The sequence below is a fragment of the Orycteropus afer genome, unplaced genomic scaffold, assembly GCF_000298275.1.
Source record: "Orycteropus afer afer isolate SDZICR_OR568_19922 unplaced genomic scaffold, OryAfe1.0 scaffold00170, whole genome shotgun sequence".
Classification (NCBI taxonomy): Eukaryota; Metazoa; Chordata; class Mammalia; order Tubulidentata; family Orycteropodidae; genus Orycteropus; species Orycteropus afer.
Window position 1 is genome coordinate 4,891,909 of NW_006921757.1, and position 20,996 is coordinate 4,912,904.

Below are 20,996 nucleotides of genomic sequence, written 5' to 3' on the forward strand. Positions count from 1 at the left end.
TATAATGTCATACTCTGATAATGTCACACTCTGGGACTGTCATATAACATTGTATGAATATAGTTATTGTGATAAATGTTCACAATATTCTATTTAGTGATAAATGCAGTTTTGCCTAAAACTCAAAAACCAAACCCCCTGCCACTGAGTTGATTCCAACTGATAGCGAGCTTGTAGGACAGACTAGAGCTTCCCCATAGGTTTTCCAAGGTTGTAAATCTTTATGGAAGCAGACTGCCTCATTTCTTTCCTGTGGAACAACTGGTGGGTTCCAACCTCTGGCCTTTTGGTTAGCAGCGGAATGCTTTAACAACTCAGTTAGATACTAAAAATGTTTACGTGTGTGTGTACACTAAAAGTATATCTGGAACAATATATAGTAACATTTTACTAGTCCTATCCCTGGGAAGTAGAGCTATGAATGGTACATTTTTTTTTTACATTAATATTCCTAATATAAGTGAAATAATTCCTTATTTTTTAAAACAAAAAGAGCCTGACATTGCTCCAACTTGGGTCTGGAGTATAGCATAATTATTTCCTATCTCAACCTGCACCCGACACAAGTGTTGTTACCTTTATCAGTAACCATGGTGCATTTTTTTTAATGTTTCTAATAGTCATGTTATACTGATGATTTCCATTAAAATGAAAATTTAATAAATGTGTAGACTCATTAACATTAATCAAGATTTTTCTGTTTTCTTATGTTTATTCAATTAATCATTCTGAGCAAGAAATTCTTTAAGTACAGGTATTGTATTTTGTGAATAGCCACAGTATTGGAAGCCTTATCTTTTCAGTGTGTTTTTGTAATCCACAAGAGATCATTCATATCAAGAGCTGGTGGATAGTTTATATGTCTAATATGTAATACAGTTTGGAGACGAACTAAATAAATAACATAAACCAGAAAATCATTATATTAAAGGGACTAATTCAAATTTATGCTAGTTTCTTTTTCAGATGGGCAAAGATCTGGATATATTTGTGACTACTCAGAATTTATCTTAAGAAAATTAGCACAGATAACTCAAAGATTTATATACACGATGGTAATTACTAAATTACTTACAATGGCAGAAAGGTTTAACAACCCACCTGACCAATAAAGGGTTAAATTAAATTCACTTGCATCCATACCATAAAATAATATGAAGCCATTGAAAATCATATTTTAGAAGAATATTTAAGTTGTGTGTTAAAGTATTCAATAATAAAGTGAAAAGAAAATATGCCAGTTTTGTTAAAACTTGCAGATATATATAGGTATAATATATTAGCGCATTGGCCAGAATTGAATTGGCCAGTGAAAACCTTATGAATAGCAGGGAAACACTGTCTGATATATTACTGGTAAACATCATGAATAGCCCTGAATCATTGTCCAATACAGTACAGGAAGATGAGCCCCTTAGGTCCGGAAGGCACTCAAAATACGACTTGGGAAGAGCTGCCTGCTCAGAATAGAGCTGACCTTAATGATGCGGATAGAATAAAGGTTTCAGGACCTCCATTTGCTGATGTGGCATGACTCAAAATGAGAAGAAACACCTGCAAACATCCATTAATAATTGGAACATGGAATGTACAAAGTACAAATCTAGAAAAATTGGGAATTGTCAGAAATGAAATGGAACACATAAAGATCAATATCCCAGCCATTGTTGTTGTTGTTGTTATGTGCCGTCGAGTTGGACCCGACTCATAGCGACCCCTCCTTCGGTTTCCGAGGCAGTATCACTACGAAAGTAGATTGCCCCATCTTCCTTCCAAGGAGTGGCTGATGGGTTTGAACCCCCAGCCTTCTGGTTAGCAGTCAAGTGCCTTTAGGCACTACGCTACCAGAGCTCCTATCCCAGCCATTGTTGTTGTTGTTATGTGCCGTCGAGTCGGCCCCGACTCATAGTGACCCCTCCTTGGGTTTCCGAGGCAGTTATCACTACGGAAGTAGGATTGCCCAACCTTCCTTCCGAGGAGTGGCTGGTGGGTTTGAACCGCCAGCCGTCTGGTTAGCAGGCAAGTTTCTTAGCCTCTATGCTACCAGAGCTCCCAGCCATTAGTGAGCTGAAAGTCCAGTTTTGGCCATTTTGGATCAGACAACCATAATGATCTATCATGCTGAGAATGACAAATTGAATAGGAATGGCATGGCATTCATCATCACAAAGAATGTTTCAAGATCTATCCTGAAGTACAATGCTGTCAGTGATACAATAATATCAGTACACCTACAAGAAAGACCAGTTACTACTGCTGTTACTCAAATTTATGCACCAACCACCAAACGAAAGGAAATTCAATATTTTTACCAACTTCTTCAGTTTGAAATTGACCAAACATGCAATTAAGATGTGTTGATTATCATTGCTGGTTGGAATAAAAAAATTAGAAACAGAAGAATCACTGGTAGTTGGAAAATATGGCCTTGCTGATAGAAATAACACTGGAGAGTGCATGATAGAATTTTTGAAGACCAACAACTTATTCATTGCAAATACCTGTTTTCAACAACATAAATGGTGGCTGTACATAAATGATGGACTTCACCAGAAGGAGGAGTACACAGGAATCAGATCGACTACATGTGTGGAAAGAGACGATGGGGAAACTCAATATTTTCAGCCAGAACAAGGCCAGAAGCTGACTGTGGAGCAGTCAACTGCTCATATGCAAGTTCAAGTTGAAGCTGAAGACAATTAAGTCCATGAGAGCCAAAATATGACCTTGATTATATCCCTCCTGAATTTAGAGACCATCTGAAGAATCGATTTGATGCATTGAACACCAATGAGTGAAAACCAGAGGAATTGTGGGATGCCATCAAGAACATCATCTGTGAAGAAAGCAAAAGGTCCTTAAAAAGACTGGAAAGGGAGAAAAGACCAAAATGGATATCAGAATAGACTCTGAAACTTGCCCTTGAGTGGAGAGTAGCTAAAGTAAATGGAAAAAATGAAAAGATAAAGGAGCTGAACAGATTTCAAAGAGAAGCTTGAGAAGACAAAATCAGTTATTATCATGAAATGTGCAAAAACCTGGAGTTAGAAAACCAAAAGAGAAGAACATACTTAGCATTTCTTAAGCTGAAAGAAGTGAAGAAAATATTCAAGCCTTTAGTTGCAGTATTGAAAGATTCTATGGGCAAAATATTGACTGATGCAGGAAACATAAAAATAAGATGGAAGGAACACACAGAGTCACTGTACCAAAAAGAATTCGTCCGTGTTCAACCATTTCAGGAATTGGTCCATGTTCATCCCTTTCAGGAATTGGTCTGTGTTCATCCCTTTCAGGAGTTGGTCCGTGTTCATCCCTTTCAGGAGTTGGTCCGTGTTCATCCCTTTCAGAAGTTGGTCCGTGTTCGTCCCTTTCAGAAGTTGGTCCGTGTTCGTCCCTTTCAGGAGGTGGTCCGTGTTCGTCCCTTTCAGGAGTTGGTCCGTGTTCATCCGTTTCAGGAGGTGGTCCGTGTTAGTCCCTTTCAGGAATTGGTCCGTGTTCGTCCATTTCAGGAGATGGCAGATAATCCAGATCAGTGGCACTGAAGGGAGGAGCTGAGCTGCACTGAAGGACTGGTGAAGGGTGAGGCTCCGGGCACTCACAGAACACCCATGGAGATGTTTTAACAAATCAATGCAATGTGCACTGCAGGCACTCACTCGTCTATGCCAGGAAAATTGGAAGACAGTTACCTGGCCAGCTGATCCATATTTGTACCCATTCCAAAGAAAAGTGATCCCACAGAATGTGGAAGTTATTAAACAATATGATTAATATCACACACAAGTTAAATCTTAAGATAATTCAAAAATAGTTACAGCAGTATATTGACAGAAAGCTTCCACAAATGTAAGCTGGATTCAAAAGAGGAGGTGGGACAAGGGATATCATTGCTGATGTCAGGTGGATCTTGGATCAAAGCAAAGAACACGAGAAAGGTATTTATTTGTGTTTTATTGACTACGCAAAAGCATTGAATTCTGTGGATCATAGCAAATTATGGATAACTTTGAGGAGAATGGGAATCCCAGAACACTTAACTGTGCTAATGAGAACCTGTTCTACAGGAGGCTGTTGTACAAGCAGAACAGGGGTATAATGGATAGTTTAAAATCAGGAAGGGAGTGTCAGGGTTGTATCCTTTTATCATACTTACTCATTCTGTATGCTGAACAAATAATCCGAGGAGCTGCAGTGTATGAAGAAGAACGTGGCCTCAGGATTGGAGGAAGACTCATTAACAACCTGCAATATGCAGGTGACACAACTTTGCTTACTGAAAGTGAGGATGACTTGAAGCACTTACTGAGGAAGATTAAGGATACAGTCTGCAGTATAGATTACATCTCAAACAGAATGAAAATCCCCACATCTGGACCAATGAGCAGCATCATAATAAATGGAGAAAAAATTGAAGTTGTCAAAGAGTTCATATTTCTTGTTTCCATAATCAACACCCATGGAAGCAGCAGTCAAGAAATCAGATGGCATATTGCACTGGGCTGCAAAACACCTCTTTAAAGTGCTGAAGAGCAAAATGTCTCTTTGAAGACTAAGGTGTGTCAAACACAAGCTATGGTATTTTCAGTTGCCTCATGTGTATGTGAGAACAAGACAATGAATAAGGAAGACTGAAGAAGAGTTGATGTTTTGAGTTGTGGTGTTGGCGAAGAATACTGAAAGTGCCATGGACTGCCAAAAGAACTAATAAATCTGTCCTGGAAGACGTGTAGCCAGAAAGCTCTTTGGAAGCGAGGATGGCCATACTTCATCTGACCTACTTTAGTCATGTCAGAAGGGACCATTCCCTGGAGAAGGATATCATGCTGGGTAAAGTGGAAGGTCAATGAAAAAGGGGAAGGCCTTCAAGGAGATGGATTAACACAGTAGCAGCAACAATGGGCTCAGGTATAGCAAGGATTGTGAGGCTGGCGCAGGACTAGGCAGTGTTTCGTTCTTTTGTGCATAGGGTTGCTTTGAATCAGAGAAAACGCGATAGCACCTAACAACAACAACAATACCAGCACATAGAACAAAAAACGATGAAGTACATGCAACAATACATTACTGTTTTTCTAAGCTCACTGTAATAAGAATTTTTATTTCTGTCTTTACATTTTTCAACATTTTCCTCATTACTCATAATTTGTATGTAGTCCTCTTAAAACCAGAAAATAACATGTTCTATTTAAAGTGCTACAGATAATTAGGATCATACATTTAATTACCTTTAAGTTATAGTGCACAAAAATCTCTTTTTAGCATCAAAAGTTTTACAAAATGCTCATTAAACTTTGTTCTGTCCCCATGTGACAGGTGTGGGATGGCACCAGGACACCATTTCCATCTTGGAGGGTCTTAATACGTGACCTTGTTCTTGAAGGTGATCTAAGTCACATCCATCGACTACAGAATCTGGCAATAGACATTTTGGTCTATGATAACCATGTTCGAGTGGCACGATCTCTGAAGGTGATATTGACTAACAAACATGTTTGTTACTTTCTGTTTTCATAAATTTTGGAGTAAATTACACAGGTGATATTTGGAGTCTGGAAATCCACTTCAAATTTATTTTTTCTTGTTATCTTATAAAATGTGTATTTAAAATAAATTATTTAAAGATATATCAATTCATAATAGATGGAACAATTGGTTTAAGGAACATTTCCTGAATATCGTAAAAAAACAAATAAAACTCACTGCCGTCTAGTTGATTCTGACTCATAGTGACCCCTCCTTGGGTTTCCGAGGCAATATCCCTACGGAAGTAGATTGCCCAATCTTCTTTCTGAGGACTGGCTGGTGGGTTCGAACCACCAGCCTTTTAGTTAGCAGTCAAGTGCTTTAGGCACTGCGCTACCAGAGCTCCTGAATATTGTAAAGCCATACACAATTTTGCTATAAAAAAAGTAAATTAAAAATTTTGTCTCGTAATATATATTGCCTTAAAATGACAAAAACCCACTGCCGTCGAGTCAGTTCCAACTCATAGCAACCCCCATTGGGCTTCCAAGGCTGTAAATATTTAGATCTCATCTCCCACGTAGCAGCTGGTAGGTTTGAACTGGTGACCTTGGGGTTAGCAGCCAAATGCCTTACCCACTATGGCACCAAAGCTCTTTAAAATGACATAAGTTATGTAAAATACCATTAAGCTTTGCTAGCTGGTTTGATAAAATCTAACCAGTGACTTTGTACTCAGTAGTTTAAGAAATTGTTCAACCACTTCTAATATATGTTACAAAATTGTGTATGTTTGTGTATGTGTTTGTCAACTGTACAGTTTATAGAAATTGTTCACAGCTTTTGACATAAGCTTTTGGATGAAAGTACATAGTTTAAATATGGCACTTTTTGCTTATTAAGAACATAGATTTTAGGAGATATTTTTTCTTTGTTTGCCTCTTTTATTTTTAAGTATCCTTTCTAGCATAGCGCAGTATCATAAATAATAATAATGAGTAACATTTGTTAAGAACTTCATTATTTATGTGGTCCTTTTTTTATATAGGAGCTCTGGTGGCGTAGTGCCTAAGGCACTTTACTGCCAACCAGAATGTTGGTGGTTCAAACCCACCAGCCACTCCTTGGAAGGAAGGTTGGTAATCTACTTCTGTAGTAATACCTCCTGGGAAACCCAATGAAGGGTCGCTATGAGTCGGCTCTGACTCGGAGGGTTTTTTTTTGTTTTTTTTATGTAAAAGGAACGCTGGTGGTACAGTGGTGGTACAGTAGTTAAGACAATCACCTACTAACCAAAAAGTCAGCAGTTCAAACCACATAGCCACTCCATAGAAAAAAGGTGATGCAGTCTGCTTCCTTAAAGATTTACAGCCTTAGAAACCCTATGGGGCAGTTGTACTGTGCCCTGTAGGGTCTCTATGAGTTGAAATCAACTGCCTGGGAGTGTTTTTTTTTGTTTGTTTTTTTTTTTAATTTTTGGTATTCTGTGCAATAAATTACATAATCTTCCACATTCTACAAATGAGGAAACAGTGGACATATAGACAAATAAGCAGATTGCCAAAGATCCCACAGCTAGTCAGGTGAAGCTAGTGTTTGAACCTACGATTTCCACTTTTAGAGCCAGCTCTCATAGTACTAAAAGAAATGATTTTCTTTATTGCCTATTTCTTCCAGCCTATGTAAAGAAAGTTAGAAGAAAACCGTTAATTGGAAATTTTTTTTACATCTGAATTTTTATGCCCATTTTCCCATGTAAATGTCTGTGGAAAAGGATATATTTCCTCTTTGTGCTACAGAGAAGGGTTCCCACTTAAATGAGTTAAGTTCAAGCCAGGGCCTAGAAAGGTCCTAAGAGTCCTCTCCTGTCCTTTATATATGTGTACCCTCACTCAGGCATAATTGCTTGTCAGAGAAAATTGATTGTTGAAACCATATTTTTGATGCTTTTCCCCTAAAAGATTTTATCAATATTAATTTGTTCACTTCAGAATAAAAATAATGATAGTTAACTCGGAAGTTTTTTTTTTTTTTTTTTTTTTTACAGATCTTGGGTGAATTTACTATCAAATTCACTTCAGTCCCACCCTCTTCACATTGACTGCACTTCACTGCTTGCTTTCTCCTGTGTCGCTTCCGTAGCTCTCGGGTCCCCCTCCATTCCTGTTTTCCCTGTCCCAGTCCTGAATCTAGCACAGGGTTTTTCGTATAAATAAATAACATATAAAGTAAACAGCATTTGCTGATGAATGATTGATTGGTAGTGCTGTGAATTTTTCTCAAATCTTATTCTTCTCCCTTTTTAGTGTCTGCTTTACCTCATCCACTAGAGGGTGAAATGAGCACACATAATTAAAATACATAGCACTTTAGTTATATGTATTTTATAAGTAATATCAACTTATAAATGATGCATGTTACCTAAATCGCCCTTGTCATTTCTTTAAAGCTCACTTTTAGAGTAATTTGTTGTTTTCTAAACATTTCACATAGATACACACACAAATACATTTTAAACTCTTGCCAAGAAACTAAAGTTGTAGTTTCAAATTCCCCATCTTACCCTGACACAATTAAAAAATAATTTGAAGCATTTTATGTACATTTATGTTTGGGCTTTGATTGTCCCAAGAGCTGTGCTCTGAATTGCTATTTTTGAGACATACATGGAATTAAAAATAATACAGAGAAACTCTTGGTAGTTTGTAGGGAATATTTTGATTATTTCTAAAGAGATAGTGATTTCTTATTAGGTATGTTTGCTTTTTTTGTTTTAGTGTTTCTGTATTGAAATGGCTCTTTAAATTATAATTTTTAATTCCTTGTTTATGACTTCCTTACTTGTACGTTTGGAATCTTAGAACGTTACCAACAGGCAGTCTCTGTCTGTTACAATAGAGTATCTGACACATTGTATATTTAACTAAACTTTAAAAAAAAAAAAATACAATGCTGCCTCCAGAAGGAATTTCTGGAAATAACACTTTGCTGTCTTTACAGTCTACATAAATAAGTTCTGTCATGGCTTTTAAAAATATCTATATATTTTTATTGTTAAATGCAATGGTTGAGAAAATAATCTAATCAATAACCATGTGCCTACCATGCAAACTTAACATTTTCATATGTTTTGCTACATTTATTTCAGATAATCTTAATTTTGAAGAAATAAAACTTTACACACTGAATCTTCTTTGAACCCCTGCCTGATCTTCTTTTCGCTGTCAACCTCCTCTCTTTATGCTAACATGTAGGGATGTACACTCATGCTTCCTATTGACACCAATGGAAGCAGCAGTCAGGACATCAGATGACGTACAGCACTGGGAAAATTGGCTGCAAAGGATCTCTTTCAAGTGCTGAAGAGCAAAGATGTCTCCTTGAGGACTAAGGTGCACCTGACACAAGCCGTGTTATTTTCAGTCACCTCATATACATGTGAAAGCAGGACCGTGAATAAGGAAACTAAAGAACAATTGATGCTTTTGAGTTGTGGTGCTGGCGAAGAATGCTGAAAGTACCATGGGCTGCTAAAAGTACTAACAAATCTGTCCTCGAGGAAGTGCAGCCAGAATGCTCCTTGGAAGCAAGAATGGCCATACTTCGTCTCACATACTTTGGTCATGTTACTAGAAGGGACCATTCATTGTCCATCTCTCACATGTATAAGAGGCAATTGAAAATACCATGGTTTGGGTTAGGTAGACCTTAGCCTTCAAGGAGACATCTCTGATCTTCATCACTTGAAGGAGGTCTTTTGCAGCAGATTTGCCCAATGCAGTATCTCATCTGATGTCTTAACTGCTGCTTCCATTGGTGTTGATTGTAGAACCAAGTAATATGAAATCCTTGACAACTTCAATCTTTTCTTCATCCACCCTGAAGCTGTTTATTGGACCAGTTGTAAGGATTTTTGTTTTCTTTATATTGAGATGTAATCCATACTGCAGACTGTAGTCTTTAGTCTTCGTCAGTAAATGCTTCAAGTCATCCTCACTTTCACAAGCAAAGTTGTGTCTTCTGCATATCATAGATTGTTAATGAGTCTTCCTCCAATCCTGATGCCGTGTTCTTCTTCACATAATCCAGCTTCTCAGATTATTTGTTCAGCATAAAAGTTGAGTAAGTATGGTGAAATGGTACAACCTTGATGTACTCCCTTCTTGATTTTGAACCATGGAGTATCCCCTTATTCTTTTCGAACAGCAGCTTCTTAATCTTTGTACAGGTTCCTCATGAGTACAATCAAGTGTTCTGGAATTCCTGTTCTTCTCAATGTTATTCACAATTTGTTATGATCCAAACAATCGAATGCTTTTGTATGGTCAGTAAAAAAACATAAGTAAATATCTTTCTGATGTTCTTTGCTTTCAGCTACGATATATCTGACATCAGCAATAACATCCCTCATTCCATGTCCTCTTCTGAATCCAGCTTGCATTTCTAGAAGCTCTCTGTCAGTATATTGCTGCAACCATTTTTAAATTATCTTCAATAAGATTTTACTATTGATGATATTGTTCCATAATTTATTTCCACATTCTGTGGGATCACCTTTCTTTGGAATGGGTGTAAATACAGCTCTCTTCCAGTCAGTTGGCCAGGTAGCTATCTTCCAAATCTTGACATAACAAAGTGAGTGCCTCCAGTGGGGCATCCATTTGTTGAAACATCTCAAAGCGTGTTCCATTAATTCCTGGAGCCTTGTTTTTTGCCAATTCTTTCAGTGAAGCTTCAACTTCTTCCTTTAGTACCATTGCTTCTTGATCTTATGCCACCTCCTGAAATGGATGAACATAGACCAATTCTTTTTGGTACAGTCACTCTGTATTCCTTCCATCTTCTTTTGATGCTTCCTGCATCATTCAATATTTGGTCCATAGACTCCTTCAGTGTTGCAACTTGAGGCTTAAATTGTTTCCTCAGTTCTTTCAGCTTGAGAATGCCGAGCATGTTCTTCCCTTTTGGTTTTCTAACTCCAGGTCTTCGCACATTTCATTATAGTAATTGGCTTTGTCTGTTTGTCTGTTTGTTTGAGCTGCTCTTTGAAATCTTCTGTTCAGCTCTTTTATCTTGCCATTTCTTCCATTTGCTTTAGCTACTCTTCCCTCAAGAGCAAGTTTCAGAGTCTCTTCTGATATCCATTTTGGTCTTCTTGTCTTTTTAATGACCTTTTGCTTTCTTCATGGATGATGTTCTTGATTTCTTCCCACAATTCCTCTGCTTTTCAGTTATTGGTATTCAATGCATCAAATCATTCTTTAGATGGTCTCTAAAGTCAGGAGGGATATAATCAAGGTCATATTTTGGCTCTGGTGGACTTAATTGTCTTCAGCTACTACTTAAACTTGCATATGAGCAGTTGATGATCTCTTCCACAATCGTTGACTCTTTTTCTGGTTACCTAGTATCGCTCTGACAGGAAATATACCACAAACTGGCATGGGCTTAACAAACAGGAGTTTATTCTTAAAATTTGGAGGCTTTAAGTCCAAGTTCAAAGTGCCAGGCTCTAGGGGCTGGGCAAAAGCCCCTCAACCTTGGGGTCTAGCTCTGCTTCTTTCTCCCGGCCCACTGGAGCTAGAGGTGTTTCTTCACTCAGACAGCTGCTAGCTGCTGAGGCTGAGAAGCCCAAGGTTGACAAGTAGAAAGGCACAGTCCCGATGTTACCAAACCACATGGCAGGTCATTAACTTTAGTCCAATGTAAGTCCCAAGGTCGGCAGAGCATAGCAGGCTGCTGAACAATGACACAGCTACATGCAGGATCAGAGTGTGCCACAGGCTAGAGACCATTCCCAGGGCTTTTCCTTATATACAGGAAGCAGACTACAGCCCAAAGGCAGCTACTCAGCTGCTTGTGGTAGATCCCACCATGGAGTTGATTGCCAGTCTCATCATGGGGAATAACTACCACCAGCTGCCCAGCCACTCAACCAGGCCCAGCCAAGTTGACACATAACATAATACTGCAACCTTCCACTTTACCACATATATCACAAATCAAGTAATCACTACCACTTTTTTTTTTTCCCCTCTTCCACTTTCTAAATAAATGTCCATTTTTAGGTTGGAAGCTTTCTCAGGATTTATAGTCTGCATACGAAACTTCAATCAGTGAATTCTGAGACTCAGTCAACATTACTGGCCCTAGAGTTTCATCTCCATGGAGGTACCAGTTATGGCCGGGGAATCAGAGTCTTGCCAGAAAGTAACTCCGATGTGGATCAACTGAAAACGTAAGCATATTCTGTATCCATTTAGAAAATATAAATATTTCATTAAGTGGATTTCCAAGGTACTACTCTTCTTCCTGGAGAGGGAATTGGATCTGATAGTATCCTTGCATTTGATGCTTATCTACCCATACCTTTCTGTGTATTATCCCTATTTTTAAACAGATGGGCCACATGAAACAGAGAGCAAGTGGTTGGTGGTTCAGATAGCAAATGAGGAGCAGAGCCGGAGCTAGAGCCTCTTCTCTAGCAGTTGGTGTCTGTTCTTTGCGCTCCTGCTTTTGTCTTCTGTCTGTTGCCACATTCTCCAAGGCGAGCAGCAAACAGTGGATGCCATAGCTTAGCTAAAGTTTAGAAAATCTGATACGTATTTAGGATTCCAAAAATACTTCTTCCTTCCACAACACGAGTGTCTTCCCAAAGTGCCTGTAACAGAATGGATCAGTAACGAGTGTGTCAGAACATCACATTTTCAGACTATCATATGTGCCCAGAAAGTCGAATCATCTCTTAAGCCCCGCTGTATGTATATACATAATTCCCTTTTTCCTGAAGTATTTCTAATGGACATCATGTACACAAACTTCTTGGCCAGTATTCTAGAGAAATAAATCTATCTTCAAATAGAAAATTTACTGTTTACTAAATTGAAACAAAGCAATTATCAGCTTGAATTTATTGAAGTCACTATGACTTTAAACCAGCTTAAATGATCTTTTAATGATCTATCAATTTCACCGCTTTACCTCTGATATTGCAATATGTAACAACCTATTGTTTCACTTCTTTGAATGTCTAGTGAGATTGTTCTGACTCAGTATGTATGTCATCCATTAAATCCTTAGCTTATTTATATTTTCTGTATTTATCATTCCACTCCCTGCTGGCACAAATGATTAAGCAGTGTGCTGCTAACACAGAGGGTGGTGTTTCTAACCCAGTCAGTGACTTCGAGGGAGAAAAGATGTGGCATCTGCTTCTGTAAAGATCGCAGCCTGCAGAACCCTGTGGGGCAGAGTTCTGCTCTGTCACTTGGGGTTACTGTGAGCCAGAATCAGTGGCACCCAACAACAACTCTTTCACCTTTATTCTTCCAGGCTCAGTTTGTGGACTTTGGGGAGGCCTAGGACTCTCATATAATGTGGTGAAAGTTGTACATACTCAGCTGAAGCATACATACCCACAAAATTTTGATTACATTCTTGATGCGTTCTTGGGTTCTGTAGGGGGAGATAAACTAAGTATATTAACTTTGTTTTATGCATAACTTAAAATTACATTCTTTCATTTATAGGGTTTTAGAATCTGTGGATTTGACAACCAATCACCGTTTAGATGCTGTCAGTTTACCGCAGTGTGAGGACAGCTTTCTAACCATGTCAAGTAAGGAGAGTTTTTAATGTTGACAGTTCAGTCCCTGCTAAGTAAAATGGCTTTATCAACTTCAACTTAATCCTCTTCTTTAATGTCTTATTCTTTATTCTTTTGTTTCTTTGTTTCTTGGGTTTTTGCTTTGACTTCTTTGTGTGTGAAGCCCATGTTCTTTGAATAGAAAAACTCTGAAGTCTTTATGTATGTCCTACGCAAAGGTTATCATGACTCCTCCTTAATTATGTGATTACATTTTCAAATTGGGGTGGTAATGATTACTTGATTTGTGATATATGTAGTATTTATGAATCAATCTCTCTATATATATTTATAAAAATTCTGTATTAATCTCCTAGGTGACTGTTTTGTTTATCAGTTTCTAAAAGGAGCAAAGCTTATTTTTGACGCTTCGTAGGAAACATCCCAGGTTTTTTTTTTTTTTTCCTCATGTGTATCTTAGAAATATATATGGTTCCTGCCTGGTCTGTATTGAATTAATCAGACACTTGATTACAAAATATTAATGGATGATACATTGTGTATCTATATTATTGGCTACTGCAGTAGGTGACTATTCAAAGTTTAATTTTAAAATTCTGAATAAAGACGACTTTTTGCTTTACTATATTTTGTCTTAATATTTTTGCTTCTGCATTCTGATGTTTCTCTCCCATATTTTCTTTTTATACTCTAACTCCTACCTTCCATGATGCATAAACCATTCTATGAATGTTTACTCTTTCTGTACCAGTGTTGTTGTGTTGTTGTTTGCTGTCAAGTTGGACCCGACTCATAGCGACCCCTCCTTGGGTTTCTGAGGCAGTATCACTACGGAAGTAGATTGTCCCATCTTCCTTCTGAGGAGTGGCTGGTGGGTTTGAACCACCAGCCTTCTGCTTAGCAGTCAAGTGCCTTAGGCACTACGCTACCAGAGCTCCTCCTGTACCAATAATGATAAGCATATCAGACAGTGATTCACTGCTATTCATAAGGTTTTCACTGGCCAGTTTTTTCAGAAGTAGATGGCCCTGTCCTCTTCCTGGTCTGCCTTCGTCTGGAAGCTCCACTGAAACCTCCCCACCATGGGTGATCCCGCTGGTGCTCAGAATACCGGTGACATAGCATCCAGCCTCACAGCCACACACAAGCCACCATAGTACTACAGATTGACAGACAAGTGGTGGGTGGATCTTGGCTGAAAGCAAAAAATACCAGAAAGATGTCTACCTGTGTTTTATTGACTATGTAAAGGCATTCAACTGTGTGGATCGTAGCAAATTATAGGTAACATTAAGAAGAGTAGGAATCCCAGAACACTTCATTGTTCTTAGAGGAACCTATACATAGACCAAGATGCTGTCATTCAGACAGAACAAGGGGGTGCTGAATGGTTTAAAATCAGGAAGGGTGTACATCAGAGTTGTGTCCTTTCACTGTAGTTCTTCATCTGTATGCGGAGCAAATAATCCAAGAAGCTGAACTATAAGAAGAACACTGCACCAGCATTGGGTGAAAAACCATTAATAGCCTGCAATATGCAGATGACGTGACCTTGCTTATTGAAAGTGAAGATGTCTTGTAGCACTTACTGATAAAGATCAAAGATTGCAGTCTTCAGTATGGATCACATCTCACATAAAGAAAATGAAAATCCTCTTAACTGGATCAATAAACAACATTGTGATAAATGGAGAAAGGATTGGCATTATCAGGGATTTCATCTTACTTGGATTTACAGTCAACATCCATGGAAGCAGTCGTTAGGAAATCAGACAACGTACTGCACTGGGAAAATGTGCTGCAGAAGACCTCTTTAAAGTGCTGAAGAGCAGAGACGTCACTTAGAAGACTAAGGTGCACCTGACCCAAGTTATGATCACCTCATATGCATGTGAAAGCTAGACACTGAATAAGGAAGACAAGTTGATGCCTTTGAGTTGTGGTGCTGGCAAAGAACACTGGAAATACCATGGCCTGCCAGAAGAACAAAGAAATCTGTCCTGGAAGAAGTGCAGCCAGAATACTCCTTGGAAGTGAGAATGGCCAGACTTCATCTCACCTACTTTGGTCATGTTGTCAGAAAGGACCAGGTTTTAGAAGAGTAGAGGGTCAGCAAAGAAGGGGAAGACCACAGTGAGATGGATTGACACAGTGGTTAAAATGATAGGCTGAAGCATGACAAGGACAGTGAGGGTGGCTATGGACTTGGCAGTGTTTCATTCTGTTGTACATAGGGTCACGATGACTTGGAGTTGACTCCAGGGCACCTAACAACAACGAAAAGCATGAAAATTAACATTGCATAGTGCCTATATGGATTGTTATTTAACCCTGACAACACACCTGTGAGGTTGCTGGTTTCTCCCTTTTACAGAAAGAAAACCTGAAGTGTTGCATGGTGAGAGTCATGTAAGTTGCCCAGGGTAACTCATTTATCCATTAACTGATAGCAAAAATAGTCTGATTGAAATGCAGCCTACTTGATTCTTCTGTATATATTTAACACTCATTTCTTCATTCTCTTTGCTTTAAAACTCTCCACATTTTCTTACTGATAGCATTTTAGCCTGATCTAGGATTTATAGCCTTGGAAGCCCAGTGAGAGTTCCTATGAGTCGGAATAGACTCAGTGGCAGTGGTTGGTTTTTTTATTCAAGATTACTTGAGCTACCGTTAGGAGACTAGTTGAGTTCAATTGACAACCATTTGGAGACGGTATAACCTGAAGTTACACTTTTTGCAGTCTCCTTTTGCATTGTGAAGGGATTCTTTTGTTTCTAAACTAGAAAAGTAATTAATGTTATGATGTCAAGTCAGTAGCTTCTTATGTCATCTTGCAGCCCCACTCCCTGAGGTCATGAATGTTAGCAGTGTAGTGTGATTCCTTCAACATCTTCCTGCATGTATAAATGTATGTATTGATAGATAAACAGATAATTTCTTTTCCCTCCTAGATATTTTTGTAGAAATGGAACCCTAGTATACCAGTTGCTTTTTAAAAAAGCAATATGTTATAGACCTTTCTAGGATAATTCATGTAGGTAAAACTTGTTCTTTTATCAGTTGCATAATATTTTATAATATAGATGTAACAGTATTTATAATACGAATTTAACATTATTTATGGTCATTTTTCCTTTGATAGACATTTAGGTTATTTCTGGGGATTTTTTTTTTTTTTTTTAGGAGCTCTGGTAGCCTAGTGCCTAAGGCACTTGACTGCTTACCAGAAAGCTTGTAGTTCAAACCCACCAGCCACTCCTGGGAAGGAAGGTTGGGCAATCTACTTCTGTAGTGATACCACCTCAGAAACCCAAGGAGGGGTTGCTATGAGTTGGGTCCGACTTGATGGCACGTAACAACAACAACAACTGGGTTTTTTTTGCTCTGTATAATAATGCTTCTGTAAATGTCCTTGAACATTTGTACTTTCATGCTTTTATTTCTCTAAAATAAATTCTTAAAAGTGGGGTTGATGGATCAAAAGGTGGGCCCTTAAGAAACTTACTAACAAAAAAATTTGGATAGATGCTGCCAGATTGTTTGCTCAAAAGGGCATAGAAATTCATGTCCTAATAGCACTGTAGGGGAATATCCTGTTCTCACACCTCAGCAGTATCGGATGTTAATAGTCTGTGTATGCAGTTTTTGATAATCTGACAGGTAAAATGTGATATTTTATTTCCCTGACTATTTGAAGATCTTATCATTTATTATATTTATTTATCCTTTTTAATCTTTTTTTTAATAGTCTGCTTTTAACCCCTTCTTTACCTGATTTTCTGTTGACTTTTTAAATTTTTTAAATTAGTTTATAGCATACTGCTATATATATATTTTATAAACATTTTCTTATTGTTTTACTTCTTTTATAGTTTCTACACTGATTTCACTTCATATTAGAATGGCAAGTATGAATTGATAAATCGGATTTTGTCATTCATTGAAACCTCACCTTGTCAGCTTGAGGCGTCCATTTCAGACCTCTTGCTGTGACTTCTCATGCTGAGGAAGAAGGATGACTAATGCATATGTTTATGTGTGATAACTCGGACAATAAATTATAAAATGTAATATATACTATTATATATAACAGAATGAAAGCTAACAGAGTTGTGAAATATAAATACTTTATAAATGCTTTTAAAATCTTAAATTCCTCTGTTAAGGGCATTTTGTAAATTTATTGCTATGTTTACTAATTTAGCTTTCTTCTTCTTCTTAAAGTAAAATCTTCCCGTATGATGTTCATCATTCTGTTAAATCTAGTAACAGGGTTTTTTTTTAAATTCACCTCTTCCTTTATTTCCTTCCTAATTCCTAATACATTTTTCTAACATAATAAAATTTCCAAACATTCCGAAAAGTTTAAATAATTGAACAGTTGAATGGTGAACTTGACTCACTCAGTAGATTCTCGTCTTAACATTTTACTCTGTTTGCTTTGCCATGTCTCTCTCTCTCTGTATCCTTTGATCCATCAATCCATCTTATTTTTCATGCATTTCAAATAAAATACAGATGTCAGAGTAGTTCCCCCTAAACACTTCAATGTGAACATTATTAGCTAGAATTCAGTAACTTTTTTAGGATTCTTTTTTATTTTTTGAGGTAAAATTACATGCAATGAAATGGATACCATAAGTGTACCATTTCATGAATTTTACTAGTACATCACCAAAAACCAAACTCACTGACGTTGAGTCGATTGCAACTATAGCGAACCCTCCTTGGGTTTCCAAGGCGGAATCTCTACAGAAGTAGATTACCCAACCTGCCTCCCAAGGAGTGGCTGGTGGGTTTGAACCCCCAGCCTTCTGGTTAGCAGTCTGATGCTTTAGGCACTATGCCACCAGAGCTCTCGACTAATACATCAAACGCCAAACCTACTGCTGTCAAGTCGGGTCTGACTCATAGCAACCCCTCTTTGGGTTTCCGAGGTGGTATCACTACGGAAGTAGATAGCCCAACCTTCCTTCCGAGGAATGGCTGGTGGGTTTGAACCACCAGCCTTCTGGTTAGCAGTCAAATGCCTTAGGCACTACAACATCAGAGCTCTTGTGTAAATCCCTCTGAAGATACAGAACTTTACCATCACCACAGAAAGTTCTGTCATGTCCTTCCCAGTCAGTCCTCACCTATTCCCCATCCCAGAAGCAACCAGTGTTTGGATTTTTTTATCCACCATAGATTAATTTTGCCTGTTCTAGAACATAAGGTAAATGGGTCACACATTAGGTACTCTTTTATACATACTATATGTTGTTGAAATTCATCCATGTTTTTGCATATATCAGTATATCAGTAGTTTGTTCCTTTTTATGCTTGGTAGTATGGTATGAGGTAGACTTTTTTTTTTTTTTTTTTTTAATAATATGAATGCCCAGTTACTACACCACCGTTTGTTTGAAAATGCTTCTTTTTCCCTTAGATAGTTTTGGCATCCTTGTTAGAAGTCACATGACCATATAAATGTGGCTTTACTCTGGGCTTTCTATTCCAGCCTGTTGATCTATTCATCAGTCCTTATGCCAGATTTGTCTTGATTTTAGTAAGTTTTTAAGTCAAGTAATACATGCCCTTCAAGTTTATTCTTCTTTTTCAAGATCACGTTTTATACTGTAGGTTCTTTCCTTTTCCATTTAAGAGATAGAATCTACTTAATCAGTTTCTACTACAGGGCCTCTGGGATTTTCATTGGGGTTCCGTTGACTCCACTGATCAATTTTGAGCCTTCTGGGAGCTCTGGTGACATAGTACCTAAGGCATTTGACTGCTAACCAGAAGGCTGGTGCTTCAAACCCACCAGCCACTCCCCGGAAGGAAGATTGGGCAATCTACTTCTGTAGAGATACCGCCTCGCAAACCCAAGGAGGAATTGTTATGAGTCAAATTCGACTCGAAGGCAGTGAGTTAGGTTTGGTTTTTAATCTATGAACATGACACATTTTACCATATATTGAGATTTTTCTCGATTTTTATCCAAACCAAGCCAAAGTCACTGAGCAGCTGGTGGTAATTTATCTCGGCAGTGTTTTACAGTGCTTATTGTCATATAGAATTTCTGATGGATTTAGAAAGTGCATGTGTAATACTTTTTCGTCTTTCCCATAGGCTCTGGATCAGTATCACTATATGAAGTAGAAAGATGTCAACAACTGTCTGCTACAAGTAAGACCATTTAGAATTCTTGAAATACGAACATATTCTTATAACTGAACTAATCCATTCAGATTTGATAGTGAAAGCAACTATCCATGAGGCAAAAATATGTCCATATTTTGCTTTTACTCCTCTACCTTGTCCTGTGCTTACAAAATGGAACTCATATTTTAAGACAAGTATGTCCAAGGTTTATGAAAGATATTATGTTATTTAATAGTGCAGCGGGGCTTATTTTTAGTTTGATAATGTATATCTCTTATATCCCATTAATTTTATTCAGTCCATACTTTGCATTGAGCATAATAGCAATATTTCCCCAAAGGAGCACCTTTCAGTATGCATCAAAGCGTTAATTTAATGCCAGCAGTGATGGTATCTCTGTCAGATGCCCTCCTTTTTTCTTGTCAACAGTGATGAAGTATTTTGAGAAGATTACTTGTTAGGACTAGTTTAATAAATAATGTACTATTGTAAAAATAGGAGTTTTTCACTGTTGGAGAAAGGAAATAGGTATGGAATAAGGGGAGCTAGAAAGAAGCCTGTTGTATTGAATTAGAAGAAGCCAGTTTCTACTCATTGTTTTATAGATGGATACAGAAGAGATGTAGATGTGTGTGTATATGAATATATTCATGCATATGCAGATTCATACCTATGTGGTTGTAGTAAGTATATGTAGGTATGAACATGTCTATGTATATATTCTAGCTTTGTTCATTAAAGGATATGGACACAATGGTACCCAAGTAGCAGTGAGCACACCTAGTACGTAGATCTTGGTTTCTAAACAGCATACACCCCCTCCCCAAAAGGAATCAGTGCTCCTCGGAGAAATAGCAGATTCCAGGGGTGAGAGGGAATGACCAGGTGAGTCTGGAGTATTTTGTTGTGCCAAAACGAAAGGAAATTCTCAGTTAGTGATGGAAGATGTTAAGGAATTTCAAATCCGGGACAATTTAAGCATCAAAAGAAATAATAATGGGTCAGAACTCATTGAATAAAATAGGAATCCACAAATCCATGTTGATAATAAATAATAGATAAATGGGGTTAAATGGAAAGCTCTTCCTTATAATAGAATGACAACTACCGATTGAAATGAAATTAGAAAAATCACCATTTTGCAACTATGATAGTAATCTTTGATTGAGTTGAGGATCATCAGTGGATCCTAACTAATGGGAGACATTTTGATGAAGGATGAGATATTTACATTGTCCCAGGCACCTTCTTATTGATTACATGGGAGAGAAAATAAGCTTACAGTGGAGAAACCTTGTGAACACCACCCTAACCAGCCGATCAAAGTTAGCATCACCAGTGACATCATGTGCCTCTTGATGTGGTGCACTGGAATGGACCTGGTATCATTTATGTAACACTCCCACCAAAAAGTACAGAGCCTGAATCTAATTATGAGAAAAAGCGGAACACCAAATTAAGGTTCATTCTATAAAGTAAATGATGTATACTCCTTAATCATATCAATGTCATGAAAAATAAAAGCTGAGGAAGCCTTCCATATTAATGGAGTCCAAAAAAAGGTAAAAATTAAATGCACTGTATAGTCTTGGACCCCAAAATAAAATGCTAATTAGAACATATAATGGGGCAATTAGAGAAATTTGAATAATCTCTCTTGACTAGATGGTCACATTACATCATATTATTACACTGAAACAATTGCTGAAGAACAAGACTCCAGGAGTTGACAGAATACCCATTGAGATGTTTTAGCATCTCATATGCCCCACTGGAG

General features: G+C 37.8%; 1 protein-coding gene across 1 annotated transcript in view; it reads left to right on the plus strand.

Moving 5' to 3' along the window:
- POT1 (protection of telomeres 1) overlaps positions 1–20,996 on the plus strand; it is a 140,179-nt gene that overhangs the window by 94,773 nt on the left and 24,410 nt on the right. The window contains exons 9-12 of the mRNA XM_007946745.2: positions 5,317–5,472; positions 11,535–11,704; positions 12,996–13,084; positions 19,187–19,243. Of these exons, the coding sequence (XP_007944936.2) occupies positions 5,317–5,472; positions 11,535–11,704; positions 12,996–13,084; positions 19,187–19,243 (472 nt within the window). The remainder of the gene's footprint in view (positions 1–5,316; positions 5,473–11,534; positions 11,705–12,995; positions 13,085–19,186; positions 19,244–20,996) is intronic.